This window comes from Oryctolagus cuniculus, chromosome 18, assembly GCF_964237555.1.
Source record: "Oryctolagus cuniculus chromosome 18, mOryCun1.1, whole genome shotgun sequence".
Taxonomy (NCBI): Eukaryota; Metazoa; Chordata; class Mammalia; order Lagomorpha; family Leporidae; genus Oryctolagus; species Oryctolagus cuniculus.
In genome coordinates this window covers 13,839,877-13,863,746 of record NC_091449.1, presented here as the reverse complement: position 1 = coordinate 13,863,746, position 23,870 = coordinate 13,839,877, and the positions used below count along the sequence as shown (strand labels likewise).

At 56.9% G+C, this 23,870-nt stretch overlaps 1 protein-coding gene across 5 annotated transcripts in view; it reads left to right on the top strand.

The window, feature by feature from the left end:
* Window positions 1-23,870, top strand: part of SPTBN4 (spectrin beta, non-erythrocytic 4) — a 93,514-nt gene that overhangs the window by 14,188 nt on the left and 55,456 nt on the right. For 3 of the 5 annotated variants that reach the window (XR_011383932.1, XM_070062204.1, XM_070062200.1), the window contains exons 1-4: window positions 811-932; window positions 2,602-2,788; window positions 22,496-22,647; window positions 23,263-23,436. Coding sequence is in view for 4 of the 5 variants with exons in the window: in XM_070062204.1 (XP_069918305.1) it covers window positions 2,617-2,788; window positions 22,496-22,647; window positions 23,263-23,436 (498 nt within the window). In the remaining variant the exon portion in view is untranslated. Of the gene's footprint in view, window positions 1-63; window positions 557-810; window positions 933-2,601; window positions 2,789-22,495; window positions 22,648-23,262; window positions 23,437-23,870 lie in introns of those variants that run through there. The other 2 variants (XM_070062202.1, XM_070062203.1) reach the window with 2 other exon arrangements.

Below are 23,870 nucleotides of genomic sequence, written 5' to 3'. Positions count from 1 at the left end.
CCGGGGAGGGCCCGGCGCGGCGAGCCACGCCTACAGCCTCCGCAACCTGTCCTCCCTCACACCCCTGTGCCAGTGCCCCGCGGCGGCTGCGGGGCTCCGCGCCCACCCCAGGGCCTTCTCCTACCCGCGAGGAGGCAAAGTGTGCGTGCGTGTGACACCGTGCGGGTCTGTGTACCCGTGCGGCCAACAGCGACTCTCCGCAGCCGCAGAGAGACCCTGACAGCGGAAGACGCCCCGCGCCGTCCCGTGCGTGTGGCCCCGCGTGTGGCCGGCGCCGCTGCCGCCCACTTGTGACCTTGAGGTGGCCCCGTGGGTGCCCGCTTGCGTGACATGGGGTTGACAGGGGCCCTGCGAGGTGTGCGTTAGCGGACAGGGTGGCTACTCCACGGCGCCCGCGTGTGCGGGGAGCGTCTCTGACGCCGGGGCTGCGTTTGCCCGCGTGGCTGTGCGCGTGGCCGTGGAGGATGTGTGACCCTGGGCGAGCAGGGAAAGCCGTGACACGTGCGTGATCGTGTGTGACGCCGTGCGGGTGCTGGCCCCTCCTCAGCGTGACGCGGTGCGTGGTACCGGGACCCCGCCAGACGCCCCCCCCCCGTCCGCTGAGGGACGCCGCGGGTGGGTGCTGGGCGCGTGGGCGGCGCTGCGCGCGACCCCGGGGGCGGCGGTGACGCCACCGCAGCGGCTCGCGGGCGCCGCTGTGCACCACGCGCCGCGGCCCGTGTGTGGCGGCGCGAGGGTCCCGGGGGCGCGCGGGCGCGGCGGCCGCGCGAGCTGAGGGGAGGCGCGGCGGCGGCGGCGGCGCATGCGGGGCCGGCCGCCCGGCGGGGCCGAGCGGAGCCGGGCCGGGCCGGGCCGGGCCGCGGACGCCCACAGGCGGGGCTGTCGGGCGCGGCGAGCAGCGGGGACAGCGGCCCCGGCGGCCGCGGGCCCAGGTGAGCGGCGTTGCGGCCCGGAGCCCCTCCCCCGCGTCTCCCCACCTGCCTGAGCACCCTTCTCCCCCACCGCGCGCCGTGGCCACTGCCGGACCCCCGGGGTCGTCCCCGGCCAGAGGCAGATGGGGAGGTCGAGGACCGAACGAACCCCAGCCCCCAACCCAGGCCAGCCTTGGCGTGGAGCGCGGGTCCTGCCCGCAGGCCTTGTCCTTGCCGGCCGCCTCCCTGGGCTCGGGGAGTGGAGGCGCGGCCGGGGAAGGGTTAACACTTCGGCTCCCACCCGCAGCCCCGGCGTGGCTGGTGCGGGCAGGACACGGCTTCCCAGCTCCCCGCAGCCCCGTCTTCCCTCTCCATTCGATCCGGTAATGGCAGGGCTGCTCCTGGCCTGATGGAGCTCACCAAGGGCTAAGCGCCAGCCCATCCCCGCGTATCCTCCGTGTGGGAAACAGTTGGCATCGCCTTTAGCAGGGAAGGAAACTGAGGCACGCGGGACCCAAGTCAAAGCTCCTGAGTTGAAGATGCAGCAAGGATAAGGCAGGACTGGAACTCATCCCCCCCCCCCCCCCAGGCCGGAGCAGGCTCGTTGATTTGCTAGGACCCCTGCCCTGGGGCTGGAGGCTGAGAGCTGGAGAGAAGCAGAGAGCTCGCTGTGTACCAGACGCCACGTTCCCTACGTGCCTAACTCCCTTCCAAGGCCCCTAGGAAGAGGGTACTGTGGTCATTGCCATTCTGCTGAGGACCAGGCCATGGCCCAGAGAGGGGAAGAGACTTGGCCAAGGTCACACAGCTGTATGCCTGTCTCGGCCTTTCCAAAGAAAGGGAGGTTTTCCTAGGTCTGCCTGAAGGGCCAGCCCCCGCTGCACTGTCCAGTGCCCCGGACTGCGTGCTCTGAGGCTCGCACATGGACACCTGCAGGGTCTTCTGGGAAGGGGGCCTTGGCCTGCAGGTGCCCTCCGTTCTCCGTCTTAGAGTCAGGTCTGGGGCCCGGGAAGGTGGAGGCGATGGTGTGCTGCTTAGGGCCCAGCGGGCTCTGCAGCCTCGCAGTGTGTTGGTCAGCTGTTTCCCCAGTACTGCTGCGTAACAAACCACCCCAGAACTCGGAGCTCTGGGTGTGGCCGGCCTGGTCTGTGCTGAGCTCACTCACAGTCGGGATCATAGGGGCGTCCCTGGCTGGCCCTGGCAGGAATGACAGGGGCCTGGGATCTGATCTGGCCCTGACGTGTTTTTCTTGTGATCCTAGAGCACAAGCAGAAACTCGCAAGGTCCCTGGAGTCCCGGGCTGAGGACAGGCGCGCCAGCATCTCTGCCTAATTCCGTTCACTAAAGCAGGTCCCGTGGCAAGCCAGGAGTCGAGGGGTGTGGCATGTCTGTCATCCCCAAAGGCGCACCTTGTGTACCCTAGCAGCTGAGGACACCGAAGAGAATCTCAAATAATAATAATAATAATAATAATGGCAACAATGACGGTGTGCCGAGCCTTTCCACCTGCCAGGCACCGACTTAGATGTTTTCATACAGCCCCGTGAAACAGTCAGGGTGAACGTGCATTATTATGTCCACTTTAAAGACAGAGAAACTGAGGGCTATCGAGGCGGCAGGACTCACAGTCAGGCACGACGGGGCCGAAACCCCTGAGCTCAGGCCCTAAGCTGCCTCTCCCCCTCCCCAGGCCTCATCGATCCCAATGGCGCAGGTGCCAGGGGAAGTGGACAACATGGAGGGGCTGCCCGCCTCCAATAACAACAACCCTGCAGCCCGCTGGGACAGCCCGGATCGGGGCTGGGAGCGGGAGCCGCCGGCCGCCTCCACCGCAGCCGCCTCGCTCTTCGAGTGCTCCCGGATCAAGGCCTTGGCAGGTACCTGGGGAGGAGGGGAGGGGGCTGGGGTGGCCTCTGGGGTCTCAGTGTCCATGCACCTTGGTGGCCAGGAGGGTGAGAATACAAACACTTGGCATTGAATCTGTGGCCAGCACTGCCCAGGGGAACTTAATGGAACTTAATGTGATGTCCAGCATAGCAACCCCTAGTACAAGTGTGGGTGGCTATCAAGTACTTAAGCACGGCCAGTGCTGCCCGAGCGACTGTTTTAAATTTTACGTAGTTGTAATTAATTTACATCTAAGTAGCCGCATGTGGCTCATGGCTGTCATATGGTGCAGCACAGCCCTAGAACCTTAGAAACCTCCCTCTCATACACTTGGATACCTGGGATGATGTAACCCCAAACCCGCAGACTTTCAGACCGGAAGTGTGGATTGTGAGAACTCTGAGGAAGAGTGGCCCGGCCTCCCAGGATGTGTACGGAAGCCCCTGGTCTCGTGCCAGAGGGTGCGGCGGGTCACCCTGCTTACAGCCACACCAGCGAAGGCCAGAGAATCTCACACTCACAGAATCTTAGGACAACAGACCCTCAGGGTGGCAAGCCCTGGAGCCTAGCAGACTCGGAGCTGTTGGATCATTAGCTTGAACCCTGCAGAGTGAAGGCCGGCGCCGCGGCTCACTAGACTAATCCTCCACCTGAGGCGCCAGCACACCAGGTTCTAGTCCCGGTAGGGGCGCCGGATTCTGTCCCGATTGCCCCTCTTCCAGGCCAGCTCTCTGCTGTGGCCCGGGAGTGCAGTGGAGGATGGCCCAAGTGCTTGGGCCCTGCACCCGCATGGGAGACCAGGAGAAGCACTTGGCTCCTGGCTTTGGATCAGCGCAGTGTCTCTCTCTCTGTCTCTCTCTCTCACTGTCCACTCTGCCTGCAAACAAACAAACAAACAAACAAAACACCTGCAGAGTGATGTAACTTCCTAATCATAAACCCTTAAAACAGAAAACGCCCGGGGTGGGCACTTGGCTCACTGGTTGAGATGCCATTTGGGACATATCCCACATCAGAGTACTGGTATACTTTTTTTTTTTTAAGATTTAATTGCCCCTTTTTTTTTTTTTTTTTTTTTTGAAGAATACACAGAGAGACAGAGATAGAGAGATCTTCCATCTGCTGGTTCACTCCCCAGATGGCCACAGAGGTTGGGGCTAGGATGATCGGGGGAAGCCAGGAGCTTCATCTGGGTCTCCCATGTGGATGCAGGGGCCCAAGCACTTGGGCCATCCTCTGCGCTTTCCCGGGCCATTAGCAGGGAGCTGGATCAGAAAGCGGAGCAGCTGGGACTGGAACCAGCACCCATATAGGATGCCAGCCTTGCAGGTAGTGGCTTTACCCACTACACCACAATGCCGGCCCCAGTTCAATTTTTTTTTTTTTTTTTTTTGACAGGCAGGCCGAGTGGACAGTGAGAGAGAGAGACAGAGAGAAAGGTCTTCCTTTGCCGTTGGTTCACCCGCGCACCACGCTGATCCGATGGCAGGAGCCAGGTACTTATCCTGGTCTCCCATGGGGTGCAGGGCCCAAGGACTTGGGCCATCCTCCACTGTACTCCCTGGCCACAGCAGAGAGATGGCCTGGAAGAGGGGCAACCGAGACAGAATCCGGCGCCCCAACTGGGACTAAACCTGGTGTGCCGGCGCCGCAAGGCAGAGGATTAGCCTAGTGAGCCGCGGTGCCAGCCTTCCAGTTCAAGTTCTGACTCCAACAGCTGGTACTGGGCAGGTCCAAAGCGAGGAGCCAGGAGCCTCCTCTGGGTCTCTCACATGAGTGCAGGGGCCCACGCACTGGGCCGTCCTCTGCGCTTTCCCAGGTGCAGGGGCCCACACACTGGGCCATCTTCTGCGGCTTTCCAGGTGCAGGGGCCCGCGCACTGGGCCGTCCTCTGCGGCTTTCCCAGGTGCAGGGGCCCGCGCACTGGGCCGTCCTCTGCGGCTTTCCCAGGTGCAGGGGCCCGCGCACTGGGCCGTCCTCTGCGGCTTTCCCAGGTGCAGGGGCCCGCGCACTGGGCCGTCCTCTGCGGCTTTCCCAGGTGCAGGGGCCCGCGCACTGGGCCGTCCTCTGCGGCTTTCCCAGGTGCAGGGGCCCGCGCACTGGGCCGTCCTCTGCGGCTTTCCCAGGTGCAGGGGCCCGCGCACTGGGCCATCTTCTGCGGCTTTCCAGGTGCAGGGGCCCACGCACTGGGCCGTCCTCTGCGGCTTTCCAGGTGCAGGGGCCCACGCACTGGGCCGTCCTCTGCGGCTTTCCCAGGTGCAGGGGCCCGCGCACTGGGCCATCCTCTGCGGCTTTCCAGGTGCAGGGGCCCACGCACTGGGCCGTCCTCTGCGGCTTTCCAGGTGCAGGGGCCCACGCACTGGGCCGTCCTCTGCGGCTTTCCCAGGTGCATCAGCAGGGGATGGACTCTGGAGGCCGAGCTGGAGGCTCTGGAGGCACTCAGCAATGTGGGGTGCCGGCACCCCCAGTTCCCACAGGGGAGGGGTTCTGGGACCCTCACCAACTCCAACCTCTGCATGTGCTCAAGTCCCTGCTAAGCAACGGCGTAGCACTTGTAGGTAGCTCACGCATGTCCTCCTGTGACCTGTGGGTGACTGTCACACCCAACACGGAGTGACTCCCGTGTGAACTGTGCCTTCACTGTGCTGTCTAGGATGTGACGACCCGGAGAACCCTGCACGTCTTAGGTACAGGCGCGATTTTTCAGTTGTCAAATATGTTTGATCCTCGATTGAATCTGTGGATGAGAAGGGCGGAAGGTAGTGAGGCCCTTGGAAGCTTGTAAGATGTCCGGGGACCAGCTCCAGCCATGGAGATTTATGGGCCCAAGTCACCAGCCCTGGTGGAAGTTTCCAGTTTAAAAAGTTCATGCCGGCCGGCGCCGCGGCTTACTAGGTTAATCCTCCACCTAGCGGCGCCGGCACACCGGGTTCTAGTCCCAGTCAGGGCACCGGATTCTGTCCCGATTGCCCCTCTTCCAGGCCAGCTCTCTGCTGTGGCCCGGGAGTGCAGTGGAGGATGGCCCAAGTGCTTGGGCTCTGCACCCCATGGGAGACCAGGAGAAGCACCTGGCTCCTGGCTTCGGATCAGCGCGATGTGCCGGCCGTAGCGCTCTGGCCACGGCGGCCATTCAGCCCTGAGTTGCCAGCTGGAACCCTGGCTTGATGAAAACAGACCCAGTCCGTCTGGAGTCTCACTGGTCTGCAAAATGCAGGCACGTATCAGCCTGGACTTCTGCAGTTGTTATTTCATCCCCAGATATTCAGCATCTTCGCAGGGCCTGGCCTGGGCTGGACAATGAAAGGGACAGCGGTGACTGAGCTGTGCTTGCCCCTGTCCTACCAGGGTGCCTGGTCCAGTGGGAGCCACAGATCCAACCAGACACTGATGTCCTGGAGGGGTCAGAGGTCACAGCTTGTTGGGGAGACACAGGCAGAGAGGGCTGTGATGGGGAATCGCAGGGGCTATAGGAGCCCCAGAAGGCACCTGATCTAGTTTGGAGAATCAAGGAGGGCTTCCTGGAAGAGGTGAGATGTGAATCTTACAGCCGTGCCTCAGAAAGCATGTAGTCTGGAGAAATGTAGAGGTCCCCTTTAAAGAAAAAAAAATTCTCATCCACTTAAATTATTAGAATTATAGGTTTTTTATTTAAAAATATTTATTTTATTGAAATAATTATATTATTGAAAGAGTAATAGTGACTGAGGGAAAGAGAGAGAGCGAGAGATTTTCCATTGACTGGTTCACTCCCCAAATGGCCACAATGGCCAGAGCCCAGAGTTCCATCTAGGTCTTTTACATGGGTGCAGGGGCCCAAGCATGTGGGCCATTCTCCACTGCTTTTCAGCGGGAACTCGAACCCGTGCTCACAGGGGACGCTGGAGCCACAGGCGATGGCTTGACCTGCTGCACCCCAATGCCGAGCCCCTGCTGTTTGTTTCTTGCTTGCTTAATTTCTTCCTTTCTTCCTTCCTTCCTTCCTTCCTTCCTTCCTTCCTTCCTTCCTTCCTTCCTTCCTTTCTTTCTTTCTTTCTTTCTTTCTTTCTTTCTTTCTTTCTCTTCTTCTTCTTCCTCTTCTTTTTTTTTTTTTAAGATTTATTTATTTATTTGAAACATTACAGAGAGAAAGGGAGAGAGTCTTCCATCTGCTGGTTTACTTCTCAGATGGCTACAACAGCCAGGGCTGCGTCAGGCCGGAGCCAGGAGCCAGGAGCTTCATTGGGGTCTCCCACATGGGTGCAGGGGCCCACGAACCATCCTCTGCTGCTTTCCCGGGTGCATTAGCAGGGAGCTGGATTGGAAGTGGAGCAGCCGGGACTCGGACCGGCGCCCATATGGGATGCTGGCACTGCAGGCCACTGTGGCCTCATTGGGGATGCCACTGCGCCGGCCGGGGACCGTGGACATCTTCACCCGCATTAGGGCCGAGCCCCCAGCCCTCTGATTCCCGCTGTTACCTCAGTTGCTTCTTCACCACAGCCAGCCAGATAGTTTTAATGTGAATTCTTTCCTTTGCATGTGGGTGATTTTGAAAGGCGTGCGTTGCTGATGTGTGTGTGTGTGTGTGTGTGTGTGTGTGTGTGAGTGAGACTTTTCATTGTTCTAATAATGTATCACACCTGTACAGAATGGCAATGGTGCTGTGAGTGCCCACTGTTTCCCAGTTTACATGAGAGGACGAAACCCAGACCTAGGAAGAGAATCTAACGGGTGTTGTATGTCAGTAATAAAACACAGGATGTGACAGCCCCGGAAAAGGCCCCTCGGCCGCCCGCCCGCCTGTGACCTCCACCCCAGGGTAAATGCCGTCCTAATTTGTAAAAGCGCAGATTGGTTTTGCTGGTGTTTGAACGTGCCGCCTGTGGAGCCGCACGGCGAGTTCTCTCCCGGCTCTGGCTTCGCTCACTCAGCGTTACACCTGTGAGATCCGCCCAGTCTTGCTCACTCGCAGGGTGTTGCTCCCCAAGGCTGTGCCCTGCTCCACGGTGTGTGTGCACCAGAGTCCATCCACCCACCTCGGCACGTGCACCTGGGTTGCTTTGAATTTGGGGCAATTACAAATGGTGGCATGCTCAACTTTTTTTTTTTTTTTTTAAGATTAATTTATGTATTTGAAAGACAGAGATACAGAGAAAGAGAGAGATCTTTCATCTTCTGATTCACTTTCCAAATGGCCCCAGTGGTTGGGGCTCGGCCAAGCCGATGCCAGGAGCCTGGAACTCCATCTGGGTCTCCTACGTGGGTGCAGGGGCCCAAGGGCTTGGGCCACCTTCCACTCCTCCACTGCTTTCTCAGGCCGTTAGCAGGGAACTGGATTGGAAGTGGAGCAGCCAGGACTTGAACCAGCGCCTGTATAGGATGCCAGTGCTGCAGGCCAGGGCGTTAACCTGCTGTGCCACAGTAGACGCTATCAGCTTTCTAGTATATGATTTTTATTTTACTTTTTTTTTTTTTTTTTCATTTGAAAGAGAGCGAGCGAGTGAGCACTTCCATCCATTGTCTCACTCTCCAAATGCCCACACAGCCAGGGCTGGGTCAGGGAGCCTGGAACTCCGTTCAGGTCCTGCAGGTTGGGGGCAGGGGCCTGGGTACTTAGCCATCACCTGGTGCCTTCCAGGGTGGGCATTAGCGGGAAGCTGGGATTGGGAGCAGGGACATGAACCAGGCGCCCCCATGTGGGACGTGGGTATCCCAAGCAGCATTTTAAGCACTCCACCTAATGCCCACCCCTAGTTCACATTCTTGGGGGGGGGCGTAGGCACGCATTTCTGCAAGAGAAATGGCCGGGTAATGGTCACGGCGTCAGTGTCTGCGGAGCTTCAGTGCAGACTGCCAGGTGGTGTCACTTCACGTCCCCAGAAGCGGTGCCTGAGCACTTCCTTGCTGGGCAGCCTCCCTCCTGTTCTGGAGCGGCTGTGGGCCCTGTTGCCACGCGGCAGGTGTGCACTCCGCTGTGGGCCCTGTTACCATGCAGCGGGTGGGCACTCCGCTGTGGGCCGCCCCGAGACTCACTGCGGGAGTCTGCTCCCAGGGTGCTGGTCATGGAGACTCTCCAAGTCTTTTGCCTACTTTCATGTTCATTTCTTGACCTTTGTCTGATGTTTGTGCAGGAGCACAAGTCTTTTTTTTTTTTTTTTTTTGTAAGATTGATTTATTTATTTGAAGGCAGAGTTATAGAGATGCAGAGCCAGAGAGAGAGAGAGAGAGAGAGAGAGAGAGAGAGAGAGAGAGAGATGTCTTCCTCCCCAGATAGGTGCAATGGCTGGAGCTGTGCTGATCCAAAGCCAGGAGCTAGGAGTTGCTTCTGGGTCTCCCACGCAGGTGCCGGGCCCCAAGGACTTGGGCCATCTTCTACTGCTTTCCCAGGCCGCAGCAGGGAGCTGGATCAGAAGTGGAGTAGCCGGGACTAGAACCAGCATCCATATGGGATGTAGGCACTGCAGGTAGCAGCTTTACCCGCTGTGCCACAGCACCGGCCCCATGGAGCACAAGTCTTTGTCAGATAGATGTGTTGGGAGTATTCTCTCCCACTCAATCACTTGCCTGTCCACTCTCTCAATCAGGCCTTTTGATGAACAGATTTTTTTTTTAACATTTATTTTATTTATTTGAAAGCAGAGGTACAGAGAGAGAGGGAGAGACAGAAAGAGATTTCTTCTATCTGTTGGTTTCACTCCCCAAATGGCAATAGTCGAAGCTGGACCAGGCCAAAACCAGGAGCCTGGAAGTACGTCCTGGTCGCCCACGTGGGAGCAGGGGCCCAAGCACTTGGGCCATCCTCTGCTGCTTTCCCAGGCCATAGCAGAGAGCTGGATTGGAAGAGGAGCAGCCAGGACTCGAACCGGCACCCTCGTAGGATGCTGGCATCTCAGGCAGAGGCTTTAACCCGCTGTGCCTCACACAGAACTGGCTCTGATGGATAAAATTTCTTGATTTTAGGGTAGTCCTATTTAACGAGCACTAACAGTTATATCCTGTGTGGCTAACGTGGTATGTGTCTTGTTTGGGAAATCTGTGCCCACCGTGAGGCCATGGCAACATCTTTGATGGTTTCTTCTAAAAGCTTTGTTGTGTTCCTGGATGCTAGGCCAGCTGGATTCAGCGATGACCTGCTGCTCTGAGCAGCACGGGTCGGGCCTTGCTTGCTTGCCCCTGTGGGCTTCCAGTGGACTCCGCTCCCTCCTGCGCCGCACTGTTGCCTTGCTGTCCATCTGCAAGCCGTGTGCCTATGGGTTTGTACACACAGGCATCACTAATTGATGCAAGATCTTAAGCAATTATTGAAAGAGAGACAGAGATAGATATACATGGATAGCTCTCCCATCTTCTGGTTCACTCTCCAAATGCCTGCAGCGGCCAGGGCTGGGCCAGGCTGGAACCAGGAGGCTGGACCTCCATCTGCATCTCCCGTGTGAGTGCAGGGACCTGGACTGTCACTTACTGTCTCCCAGGAGGAGCAGGAAACCGGAGATGGAAGCAGGGCAGGGACTTGAACCCAGCACTCTAGTATGGGCTGTGGGCCTCCCAAGCCCTCTGTGCCCTAAGGCTCCTCCGTGGTTCTGGGGGCCTCTGATGTGCTACGGGGCCCCCGCCAGTGTTCTGTGGCTGTAAGAGTATCGGAACTGGGCTGAGTCTTAAAGAACAGAGCTTCAGGGCTGTGCACAGTTCGGGGAGGGAGGGGCCGGAACCCGGCTCGGAGCTCGGTACAGGAGACCTGGGCTGCGAACAGCGGGGTGTCAAGGACCCTGCTCGCTGCCACGTGGCTGGGGCTGGGGGAAGCCGAGGATGTGCCCGGCCCTGCGGGCGTCCCCGTGTCCATGACATCAGCTTCACCCAGGGCTCAGGGTGAGTCCTCCGGAGGTGTCTCTGCTGTTAGAAGTGACAGCGCCAGACACCTGGGTCTCTCGCTGCAGGTGTCACAGCACCCGGCCTGCAGTAGTAGTTTTGTGGCCTCTGCATTGATCTGGCCCTGATTCGGATCACTTTAATACTGGTACTGAAAACATACAGAAAATCAAGCCGTGGGCATTGTGAAGTGCCGTGTGCTAGAGAGGCTGGAAACAGGCCAGCGAAGGGCACCCTCTGACCTCTGCTGTGTTCCCTGGGGACGTGTGGCAAGCTCAGCGCTGCAAGACTTTGCTCGGATATTGTCAAACAGATGACGTGGACATGCCTTTTTTTTTTTTTTTTAATAAAGCTTTCATTTTAATCCTTAAAAAATTTATTATTCTTTTTTTATTTGAAAGAGTTACAGAGAGAGAGAGGGAGGGATAGAGAGATCTTCCTTTGACTGGTTCACTCCCCAGATGGCTGCAATAGCCGGAGCTGGGCCCATCCAAAGCCAGAAGCCAAAAGCTTCTTCCAGGTCGCCCTCGTGGGTGCTGGGGCCCGAGGACTTTTTTTTTTTTTTTTTTTTTTTTTAGATTTATTTATTTATTTGAATAGCAGAGTTACAGAGAGAGAGAAGGAGAGGCAGAGAGAAAGAGAGGTCTACTATCTGCTGGTTCACTCCCCAGTTCACTGCAATGGCCAGAGCTGAGCTGATCCAAAACCAGGAGCTAGGAGCTTCCTCTGAGTCTCACATGTGAGTGCAGGGGCCCGAGAACTTGGGCCATCTTCTACTGCTTTCCCAGGCCATGGCAGAGAGCTGGATTGGAAGTGGAGCAGCCAGGACTTGAACTGCTTCCATGTGGGATGGCGGCACTGCAGGCGGTGGTGGCTTTACCAGCTACACCACGGTGCCGGCCCCAGGCCCAAGGACTTGAGCCATCCTCCACTGCTTTCCCAGGTGCAGTAGCAGAGAGCTGGATCAGAAATGGAGCAGCTGGGACTTGAATGAGTGCCCATGTGGGATGCCGGCCTGGGACTTGCTTTGTTAACACGGGCCCTGTTTGTCTTCAAAGAAGCAACCTTGGCGAGCGACAGCCACAAAGGTCGTGCTCTGAGCGGTTATCAGTCCTTCCTTCCTTAGAAGTGGGCTGGGTTCCTTCCAGACACTTGTTCTGGAGATGCGGTGGAAACAAGACACAGGACAGTGTCCACACAGGCCCAGGGGACACAGAGGACACGCCAGTGACCACGCCCCTTAGGTAGCTTCAGGTATTTTGTGAGCTGTGGGAATGAACTCCTGGCCTGGAGGCTTTCCCAAGGATGTGAGACATAGGAGGAGTTGACCGGGTAAGGAAGGGAGGAAAGAGTGTCCCAGGTGGCCAGAATGTCCAGTGGCCAGCTCTGTGCCTGCGGGGACAGGTGTTGGCTGATGGGGCACAGAGACAGAGGAGTGTGTGGAGACGCGAGCCTGGAGCTGGAGACCATGGCACAGGCCAAGTTGGGAAGTGTGTTGAAATCCATGCAAAGGGAATTTTTTCTTTTTTTTTTCTTTTTTAAGATTCAGTTATTTATTTCAAAGGCAGAGCATCAGAGAGAGGGAGAGACACAGAGTAAGAGTAAGAGAGATCTTCTGTTTGCTGGTTCATTCCCCAGATGGCCGCAGTGGCCGGGGCTGGGCCAGGCTGAAGCCAGGAGCCAGGAGCTTCTTCAAGGTCTCCCCTGTGTGTAGCAGGGGTCTGAGGACTTGGGCCATCCTCCGCTGCTCTAACAAGGGAGCTGGATCAGAATTGGAGCAGCTGGGACTCGAACCCGGCACTCTGGCACTGCAGGCGGCAGCTTAACCCACCACACCACCATGCAGGCCCACGGGTCTCTATCTGACTTTGAAAAGGGGAAGTCCAAAATGCTTTGTGAGGGGAGGAGCTGTCCCGTGAAGGGGTTCACTCTTTCAAGGGGCCCCCGGCAGCACGGTGGAGAACGACGTGGTGGGGGCCCACCAGGCTGGAGGCACGGAGACCTGCTAGGAGAGAGTTGGAGGATGGCTTGGACTCAGTGTGGGAGCGTGGAGGGACAACAGTGGGTCCACGGAAGAGAAATTTAGCAGGTTGAAGAGGCAGGACTTGCTGATGGAAGTACAGTGGAGGCGACGGCATTCTCCCAGCGGCGGGCACTTCCGGCAATGTCTCCGGATGCTGCTGGCTGTGACCACTGTGTGTGTGTCTGTGGGGGAGGAGGATGGACAGAGAGCAGGGGTGTAGAGGCCAGGGTTGCGGCTAACATTGTGCAAGGCACAAGATGGCCTCCCCCCAGCAAAGGATTCCCTGGCCCCAGACGTCCACAGTGCTCTGCTTATAAAGCCCTGGTTTAGATTTGGGAGAACAAGGAAGAGAAAGAGGGGGTAGCAAAAAATGACCTCCAGGGGCCACCATCATAGTGCAGTGGGTTCAACCGCCCCCTACAATGCCGTCACCATCCCGTATCAAGCGTGGGCTCGAGTCCCAGCTGCTCCACTTCTGATCCAGCCCCCTGTTAATGTGCCTGGGGAGGCAGCAGAAGATGGCCCGAGTGCTTGTGCCCTTGCACCCATCTGGGAGACCCAGATGGAGTTCCTGACTCCCGGTTTTGGCCCGGCCCAGCCCTGGGCTGTTGTGGCCATTTGGGGAGTGAACTAGCAGATAGATAGATTCTCTCTCTCTCTCTTTCAAATAAGACTATATACATATTAAAAAATGATTTCTAGGTTTCTGGCTAGAGCAAAGGGACAGTGGTGGTATCACATCTCTAAGACTGGGAACGTGAGAGTAGCAAAGTGAGGAGTTGGGGTTTGGGGTTCAGGGTTGGGGATTGGAGGTCGCTGTAGAGACCTCTGTGAGGTGGCTGGAACCAGAAGCCTGGCACTCCGCAGCGACGTGTGTGCCTTGCCCAGACTTGGTGGCCCGAGGCGCAGGTGGAGGTGGAAAAGAGGCGTGGCGGCTCACCTTGAGCAGGACGGCCTGGGAAGGGGATCTGGAAGGGAGCGGCAGAGAACGGGGCAGGGGCGTGCGGGGAAGAGAGGAGCTGCGGGCAGCACCAGCCAGCTGTCCCTGGTCCCCATGTCTAGGCTGCCGGGCCTCTTCCATGCCGGCGGGCGGGACGGCCGCTGACACTGCGGAGGGCGATGGCCGTGCACTGGGCAGGCAGGAGGCACCCCGGCTGCCCCAGTGGAAGCTGCGGATCAGATCGGAGCAGCGAGAGCGCAAATGCGACCACGCTGTGGGCGCCTGGCGAGCGCGGGGCTTGGGGCAGCCAGGACCTCTGTGGCTGGGAAGGAGGTGAAACTGATCCCCCAGGAGAGGGCGTCCTGACACCGCTGCCGCCTGACCCTACTTCTCCAGGCTTCCCATCCAGCTCCTCCTGAGGCACCTGGGAGGCAGCAGATGATGGCTCAAGTCCCTGGTTTCTTTTTATTTTTTATTTTTTTTTTATTTTTTGACAGGCAGAGTGGACAGTGAGAGAGAGAGACAGAGAGAAAGGTCTTCCTTTGCTGTTGGTTCACCCTCCAATGGCGCGCTGCGGCCGGCGCACTGCGCTGATCCGATGGCAGGAGCCAGGAGCCAGGTGCTTTTCCTGGTCTCCCATGAGGTGCAGGGCCCAAGCACCTGGGCCATCCTCCACTGCACTCCCTGGCCACAGCAGAGGGCTGGCCTGGAAGAGGGGCAACCGGGACAGAATCCGGCGCCCCAACCGGGACTAGAACCCGGTGTGCCGGCGCCGCAAGGTGGAGGATTAGCCTAGTGAGCCGCGGCGCCAGCCCGTCCCTGGTTTCTTTACCACCCTCGTCGGTGACTCGGATGGAGTTCCCAGCTTCTGGCTTCAACCTGGCCCTGGCCTGGATGCTGCAGCCACCTGGGGAGTGAGCCAGCAGGTGGAAGACACACACACACACACACACACACACTCTCTCTCTCTCTCTCTGCCTCTCCCTCTGTCTGTCACTCTACCTTTCAAATCAATCAATCAATCAATCAATCTTTTAGAAAACTGGCCCATGTGGCATCCTGTCCCCCAGGAAGATGGAACCTCCCCCTCCTCCCTCACTCAGGATTTGGACAAGTGCCTGTGGGCTGGCTGGGTGGGAGACTTTGGGACACGTGGTCAAAGCACCCAAAGCTCACAGCCTGGCCACAGGGAACAGGAAGCAAATCTCTAAGAGGCTCGGGGGCCGGCACTGTGGCACAGCGGGTAAAGCCGCCACCTGTAGTGCCGCCATCCCAAATGGGCACTGGTTCGAGTCCTGGCTGCTCCACTTCTGATCCAGCTCTCTGCTCTGGCCTGGGAAAGCAGTAGAAGATGGCCCAAGTCCTTGGGCCCCTGCACCCATGTGGGAGACCTGGAAGAAGCTCCTGGCTCCTGGCTTCAGCCATTGTAGCCACCTGGGAGTGAACCAGCGGATGGAAGACCTCTCTCTCTGCCTCTGCCTCTCTGTAGCTCTGCCTATCAAATAAATAAATCTTTAAAAAAATTCTAAGAGGTTTGAGAGGTGAAGCACAATTGTAAATGCTGCCAAGTTCACTACTTCTTAGATTGCTAGGCACTGCTTTTAAATGAAATCTGTGCCCCACCACCAATACTGAGGAGAAGAAGAAAAAATAGGAAATAGGTATTAGCAGCCGTAGGAAGTTTACCCTGTCTAAAAATGGTAATCAGGAGGGGCTGGGGTGGTCCAGACTTCCGTCTCAGCTTTCGCTTTCTTAAGGCTTATTATTTATTTATTTATCCGAAAAACAGAGTGACAGGGGCTGGCACTAGGGTCTAGTAGGTTAATACTCTGGTGAATCAGCCCAGCTCTGTGGCCATCTGGGGAGTGAACCAACAGATGGAAGACCTCTCTCTCTCTCTCTCTCTCTCTCTCTCTCTCTCTCTCTTCCTCTCACTGTCTGTAACTCTACCTCGCAGATAAATAAATAAAACACTAAAAACAAAACAAAAACCAGAGTGACAGAGAGGGAGAGAGATGTTCCATTTTCTGGTTCATTCCCTAAATGATCGCAACAGTCAGGGCTGGGCCAGGCCAAAGCCAGGAACCAGGAGCTTCCTCTGGGTCTCCCACGTGGGTGGCAGGGGCCCCAGCACTTGGTCCATCCTCTGCTTTCCCAGGCCATTAGCAGAGAGCTGGATCGGAAGTGGAGCAGCAGGAAACCAGGGAGGCTGGCGTTACAAGTGGTGGCTTCACCCGCTGCACTATAGCGCTGGTCTCGAAATAAAAATTAGTTAAGGCTTTTTAAAAAAGAAAAGAGTTGAGGTTTATGTGGCTCCTGGTCCTGGAGGCTGTGGAGTCCCGGAGCCTGGCACCTGTGTCTTCTCACTCTCGGGAGGGCCTTGTGCTGCACGTGTAGCAGAGACAGAGCAGGAGGCGCAGCCGCACGGCCTGGAGCTGATCCAGCCCCGCGGGCCGAGCACCTGCTCCTGCGAGAAAGGAGTTAACCTCCCCTAACCTCATGACCTCCTCTTAGGAGTCCCACTGGCCGTCATCACTGTGCCAGTGGAAGCCACCATGAGCTTTGGAGGGGACAAGCCACGGCTGCCTGTGGCGCACCCCGATACCTGTTGCATTCCCAGTGAGGGACACTCAGCCTCCTCCAACCACACCTGCCCCCCAGGAAATGATGCAGATACTAGTCCTTGTGTGTGGTTCCTGCTGAGCTGGTGTGGGAAGTCTGTGTGGACGCATGGGGGGCCCAGTTGCTGGCTCCTGGGGGAACACCCTGATTGAATTCACTTAGGAGTCTCAGCTTTGTGAGGGGCTGCTCCAGTGTTTACTCCAGCCGGCAGGCATGAGGGTTATGACACTCCACATCTCCACCAGGATTGAGAAGGCTCCCTAACTTTTTCTGTATTAATAACCAAACACATCATTTCTGTATTAAGTCTCCATCTTTCCCTTCAATCAGTAATGAACAAAGGCAGCGTCATTCCCTTTCCTGCCAGTCTCGCTGTACGAATAAGTTCAAGTCTTATTCCAAATTAATGCATTTCACTCGTGATTGGTGGGTACCCCAGTGGCAGAGATAAACATGGGCACTTAGAGGTTCATGGTGGCTGGGGGTTGTGGCGCAGTGGGTCAGGCCACTGTTGGAATGCTGGCATCATAACACAGTGCCTGGTCGCAGTCCTGGCTTCTCTGCTCCCTGCTAGTGTGTATCCTGGAAGGCAGCAGGTGATGGCTCAAGTGCTTGGGCCCCCGCCACGTGTGTGGGAGACCTGGATGGAGTTCCTGGCTCCTGACTGCAGCCCGATCCAGCCCTGGCTGTTGCAGGCATTTGGAGAGTAAACCCGTGGATGGAAGATCTCCATCTGTCTTTCTGTATTGTGTTCTCTCTCTCTCCCTGTCTTTGCCTTTCACATAAAATGAAGAAAAAAAAAGCAAACACAGATCAATATATATATATTAAATATTCATTTATTTATTTGAAAGGCACAGGTACAGAGAGGCAGAGGCCAAGAGAGTGAGGGAGAGAGTGAGTCTTCCATCTGCTGGTTCACTCCCTTGATGCAATGGCCAGAGCTGTGCCAATCTGGAGCCAGGAGCTTCTTCCTGGTCTCCCATGTGGTGCAGGGGCCCAAGCATTTGGGCCATCCTCTGCTGCTTTCCCAGGCCACAGCAGAGAGCTGGATTGGAAGTGGAGCAGCCAGGACTCGAACCGGCGTCCATATGGGATACCAGCACTGCAGGTTTTACATGCTATGCTACAGTGCCGGCCCCTCAATGTGTATTTTCTGCTACCAGTGTAACAGGTAATACTTACCAGTGTTACAGATGATGAATTCTGTGAGAAACTGATTATTGAGATTTCAAATGGTTGAAAAGGGAACTAACTACACTGGAAATCACATCTGTATTCCTGCACTTACAGGGAACTTAAACATGTGCTAATTACAAGGATACTTTTAAAAGTCCATGGAAAAATAGAACTAGAAGTTGATTTTAGGGCAGAAAGTTTTGAAATCCATGCATACAAGTGTTCTTCTAAAAGCTATGGGGCCGGCGTAGTGGGTAAAGCCATAGCTGCCAATGCCAGCATCACATATGGGCACCGGTTCATGTCCTGGATGCTCCCCTTCCGATCCAGCTCCCTGCTAATGCACTGGGGAGGGCAGTGGAGGATGGCCCAGGTTCTTGGGCCCCTGCCACCCACGTGGAGACCCAAAAGAAACTCCTGGCTCCTGGCTTTGGCCTGGTCCAGCCCTGGCCATTTTGTCCATCTAGGGAGTGAACCAGAAGATGGAAGATCTCCCTCTGTGTCTCTCTCTCTCTCTCTCTCTGACTCTGACTTTCAAATAAATAAATCTTTTAAACAACAGTTTATGGAAAATGCAGCTTATGAAAACGCCATGCATGGATTTCAGTTCAGTTAATTCCGTCTTGCCATGATACTTTGCAAGTGCCCTCACACTCGGTAATGAAATTCTAACCGTGACCATACAGCCAAGCTGCTGTAACAGTGGACCCGACAGTGTGCTCACAGGAGGTGGACTCTCCCCCTCCCTCCTGGGCTGCACAGTGGGCAGGCAGACTCAGCTCTGGGCAGGCCCAGCAGGTTCCTGGTCCTTCCATCCTGTGCTCTGTAGACCTGGGTGTTCCAGCTTGGAGGGATCATGGAAGAAAGAGGAGGATCAAGGGCAATTTCCTCAAAAAAAAAAAAAAAAAAAGAACTTTTAATGGAGCCTTCGTTGTGGCACAGTGGGTTAAGCTGCTACCTGCAATATCTGGGCACTAGTTCACGTCCCAGCTGCTCCACTTCTGATCCAGCTCCCTGTCAATGCACCTGGGAAAGCAGTAGAGGATGGCCTATGTACTTGGGCCCCTGCACCCACCTGGGAGACCCAGAAGACGCTCCTGGCTTCTGGCTTCCGCCTAGCCTAACCCCAGCTGTTTGACCATTAGGGAGGCAAAGCAGTAGATGGAAGACCTCTAACTCTGCCTTTCAAATAAACAAACCTTTAAAAATCCTTGTAATTATGAAATAATTATAGATGCATAGGAAGTTGTAAAGATAGTACAGATATATATATTTTTTTTGACAGGCAGAGTGGACAGTGAGAGAGACAGAGAGAAAGGTCTTCCTTTGCCGTTGGTTCACCCTCCAATGGCCGCCATGGCCGGCGCGCTGCGGCCAGCGCACCGCACTGATCCGATGGCAGGAGCCAGGTGCTTTTCCTGGTCTCCCATGGGGTGCAGGGCCCAAGCACCTGGGCCATCCTCCACTGCACTCCCGGGCCACAGCAGAGAGCTGGCCTGGAAGAGGGGCAACTGGGACAGAATCTGGCGCCCTGACTGGTACTAGAACCCAGTGTGCCGGCGCCACAAAGCGGAAGATTAGCCTAGTGATCCGCGGCGCTGGCCAAGATAGTACAGATATTAAAAAAGATAAGTTACCCAATTTTAAAAATGGACAAAGGATTTGAATGGACATTTCTCCAAGAAAGATATACAAATAGGCAACAGGCACATGAAAAGATCACATGGGGCCGGCGCTGTGGCATAGCAGGTTAAGCCACTGCCTGCAGAACAGGCATCTCATATGGGCGCTGGTTCATGTCCCAGCTGCTCCACTTCCAATACTGCTCCCTGCTAATTCACCTGGGAAAGCAGTGGAAGTTGGCCCAAGTGCTTGTGCTCCTGCAACTCTGTGGGAGACCTGGAAGAAGCTCCTGGCTCCTGTTTTCAGCCTGGCCCAGACCTGGCCGGCATGGCCATCTGAGGAGTGAACCAGTGGATGGAGGATTTCTCTGTCTCTCCTTTTCTCTTTGTAACTGCCTTTCAAATAAAATAAATTAATATGTAAAAAAAAGTTTTTTAAAGATAACTTCCCAGCCATTAGGGAAGCGGCCCACAAGTGCCAGCAAGGATCTGGAACTGGAATCTTTGTGCACTGCTGCGGGCGCTGCCAAATGAAAATGGCGCCACCACCCTGAAAAGGGTTTGACAGCTCTATAAAGAGCTGAGAGCATAAAGGCGCCCCGTGGCTAGCGCGCCCTCCCTGCATGCAGTGCCCCCTCCTTGCTGGTGCCATGCGGCCCAGGGCGCGTTCCCAGCATGCAGTGCTCCCTCCTCGTCCTTGGTGCCACACAGCCCCGGGCACACGCTCCCGACATGCAGTGCCCCCTCCTGCTGGCGCCATGCAGCCCAGGGCGCCCTCCCAGCATGCAGCGCTCTCTCCTTGCTGGCGCCATGCGGCCCAGGGTGCCCTCCTGGCATGCAGCGCTCTCTCCTTGCTGGCGCCATGCAGCCCAGGGCGCCCTCCCAGCATGCAGCGCCCCCTCCTTGCTGGCGCCATGCGGCCCAGGGTGCGCTCCCAGCATGCAGTGCCCCCTCCTTGCTGGCGCCATGCGGCCCAGGGTGCCCTCCTGGCATGCAGCGCTCTCTCCTTGCTGGCGCCATGCGGCCCAGGGTGCCCTCCCGACATGCAGTGCCCCCTCCTTGCTGGCGCCATGTGGCCCAGGGTGCCCTCCCGACATGCAGTGCCCCCTCCTTGCTGGTGCCATGCGGCCCAGGGTGCGTTCCCGGCATGCAGTGCTCCTTCCTTGCTGGCGCCATGCGGCCCAGGGCGCGCTCCCAGCATGCAGCGCTCCCTTCTCGTCCTTGGTTTCACTTTCCAGCCTCAATTCCTTGTGGTCAACTGTGGTGAGAACACATTCCATAGAAAATTCTAGAAAAACATCATGAGTTTCAAATAACAGCATATTTATCATTTATGATAGTTTAGTGCTTTTTAAAAACTGATTTTGGCAAAATGAGTCATTGTCTATTAGAGAGAGAGAGAGAAACACCTTTCTACTGGTTCACTCCTCAAATGCCCATAATAACTGGGGGCCTACAGTTGGGGGTGAAGCTGGGAGCCAGGATCCCATGTGAACAGCAGGGACACAGCCACTTGTCTCACCACCACCGCCTCCAGGAAGCTGGAGTCAGAAGCTGGGGCAGGGTCAGGAACCAAGGCATTCTGGTGTGGGACACGGGTGTCCTAAGCAGTGTCTTAATCACTAGGCCAATGCCCTGTGAGCATGTTGAGTATGTTGTTGTTGTTCTATTTTACTATTGGTTGTTGTTGGTCTACTGCTGTGCCTAATTTATAAATAACCATTTCATAGGTATATGTGTGGGGAAGAACACAGTACTGAGTATTAAGGTTTAGCGCCATCCACAGCTTCACAGTCCACTAGGGTCTTGGCACACGTCCCCTGTGGCTAACAGGGGACTATTGTATACCCAAGATAATTGAAAACACATGTCTACAGAAAAGCGTGCACCCAGATGGTCATGGGAGCAGTACTGAAAATAGCTGTCGAGTGGAAAAACCCAAATGCCCACCAGCCCCAGAAGGGATAAGTGAAATGCAATACAGCCAAACAATGGGCTATGTTGCCATGGTAATGACTAAAATACTGACACCTGCTACCACATGGACGCCTCCTGACAGCTCACTAAGTGGGAGAAGTCAGACACAGACGGCTCCAGAGTGTGTGATCTTACGAATACACAATGCTCAGAGCAGGTCAACCCACAGGAACAGGAAGTAGATGAGTGGCTGCCCAGCCCTGGGGAAGAGTGGGGACCACCTGCCCATGGCCGTGGAGTTGTTCTCTGGGGAGACGAGAATGTTCTGATCTTAGATGTTGTGAGGCTCCTGCAACTCTGTAGATACACTCAAAAACACTGAATTTGCACTTCAGAAATTTTAGTTATTTACATTTTATTTGAAAGAGAGAGAGAGATAGAGACAAAGAGATCTTCCATCCCGTGGTTCACTCCCCAAACATCACAACAACCAGGGCTGAGCCAGGCCAAAGCCAGGGGCCCAGGACTACTTTTAGGTCTCCCATGTGGGTGGCAGAGACCCAAGTACTTGAGCCTTCACTTGCTGGTGCCCCAGGGTGCAGCTTAACAGGAAGCTGGATCAGAGGCAGAGGAGCCAGGACTGGCACGAGGCACTTGGATATGGGATATGGGCGTCCCAAGCTGTGCCGAACACCTGCCCCTGAACTGACACCTTAAAGGGTGAATTTTATAGAATTACAGGTAATACTAAAGGGAAGGAAAAAAGATAGGGGAGTCGTGAACAATGTCCTTTAGGCAAGCCAGGCGGAAGTAGCCTGCGTTCTCCCAGGCCCTCCCACCGGGGAGCATTGAGTCCAGTGCCTTGCACCCAGCATGTGGGACGTGCACCTGCACAGGTGTTTGCCCAGTGCTGCCGCTCCAGGGGAGCCATGGAGCAGATGGGATCCTGCCTTCAGGGAGCGCTCAGGCTGGCATCTAGAACATTCCTTCCCCATCATCACCCCCGCCCCCGGCGGCCAGTGGCTGTCTTACTCATATAACTCATCCCATCCCTACAGCTTCTGCCCTGGTCTAGCCTCATCCTCTCTCCCCCCGGGTCCCTTGCCCCCTCTCCTCCCAGCCCTGTCTGGTCTACACTGAACACCAGCAGCCAGGGAAACTCAACTCTCATCCTGTTCCTCTCCCTGCCCCAAACCTTCCGTGGCTCCCCAGTAATCACTCGCGTATCATCCGCGCCCCACTAAACAGAGGGCGGCTGATCTCCCATTGCTGGTTCGTTCTCCAGATGCTCACATCAGCCAGGGCTGGGCTGCACCAGGCAGGGCTGGCATCCAGTGCCGGCTGAAGGCTTCAGTGACTGGGGCGGCCGGCAGGGCTTCCAGTGAAGGCGTCGGGTCAGGAAGCGGCAGGGGGGACAGGGCGGATAGGGAAGGCCCCTAGCGGGCAGGAGCCGCGCGCCAAGGCCCGCGTTGGGCAGCGCTGGCGGGCACGGCCGGCCGGGGCCCGGGCCGCCTCGGGAGCCGGGGCCTGATGGAGGCCCGCCTTCCAGACGAGCGGGAGGCCGTGCAGAAGAAGACTTTCACCAAGTGGGTGAACTCACACCTCGCCCGCGTGGGCTGCCACATCGGGGACCTCTACACGGACCTCCGCGACGGCTTCGTGCTCACGCGGCTGCTGGAAGTGCTGTCGGGGGAGCAGCTGGTGAGGGGGCCCTGGGGCCTTGGGCTGGGGGGCGTCCTGGGTGGGCCCTGTGGGGCAGATGCCCCTTCAGTTGCCAGGCGGTGGGGTGGGTCCGGGGGGTGGCAGGGCTGGGGCCGCGCCACAGGCAGGACCCCGGCTCAGCGCGGGGTCGGAAGCAGAAGTCTGCGGGGCGGGGGCGGGGCCTCCTGAAGGGGTGGGCTCCACTGGATGGGGTGGAGCTCCTGGGGCAGGGCGCTCCTTTATTAGAAGACCCGGGCCCGGGTGATGAGGTGGCAAGGGACGTGGCTCTAGATTAGGGACAGAATTCTGAGTAGGGGCCCAGTGGATGATGAGTCATGACGGAAGCCACCAGCCACGATTGAGGAATAAGCCAGGGGGAGGTCCTGTGGGGGGCGGGGCTTGACTGGCATGGGTGTGGCCCCAGGAGGGGTGGGAAGGGGGCCCCGTGAGGGGTGAGGCTGGAGGGGGCGCATCTGTGGAAAGGGCAGGGCATGAGGCTCCCGAGAGGGGCTGGCCTTGGGAAAGACCCCCTCCCCTCAAAGGACTGGGAAAAGACTGCATGGGCGTGGCTGTGGGCGGGGCAGAGCCACACCTGCCAACAACCTGCCGCCCTAGCCGAGGCCCACCCGCGGCCGCATGCGGATCCACTCGCTGGAGAACGTGGACAAGGCGCTGCAGTTCCTCAAGGAGCAGCGCGTGCACCTGGAGAACGTGGGTTCGCACGACATCGTGGACGGGAACCACCGGCTGACACTGGGGCTGGTGTGGACCATCATCCTGCGCTTCCAGGTGAGCCCTGGCACCCGGGAGGGCGTCCCCATCTGCTTCCCCATTCAGTCACTCATCCAGTGGATTATTTTTTTAAAAAGTAATAGCTTCATCTTTTTTTAAAGTTTATTTTTTCTTCTACAGAGAAGCCAGGGCTGCAACAGCCAGGGCTGGGCCAGGCTGAAGCCAGGAGCTTGAAAGTCCACCCAGGCCTCCCACAAGGGTGTCAGGGGCCTGCACACTTGGGCCATCATCTGCTGCCTCCCAGGATGCATTAGCAGGAAGCTGGGTTAGAAGCAGAGGAGCTGGGACTCTGATGTGGGTGCAGGCATCCCAAGTTGGGGCTTAACCCATTCCACCACAATGCCACCCCCTCCAAACATTCCCAGTATATTCCAGGAACTCTGTTTCAGGTGGTGGGGATGAAAACAATGCTAAAATAGCCATCATGATCA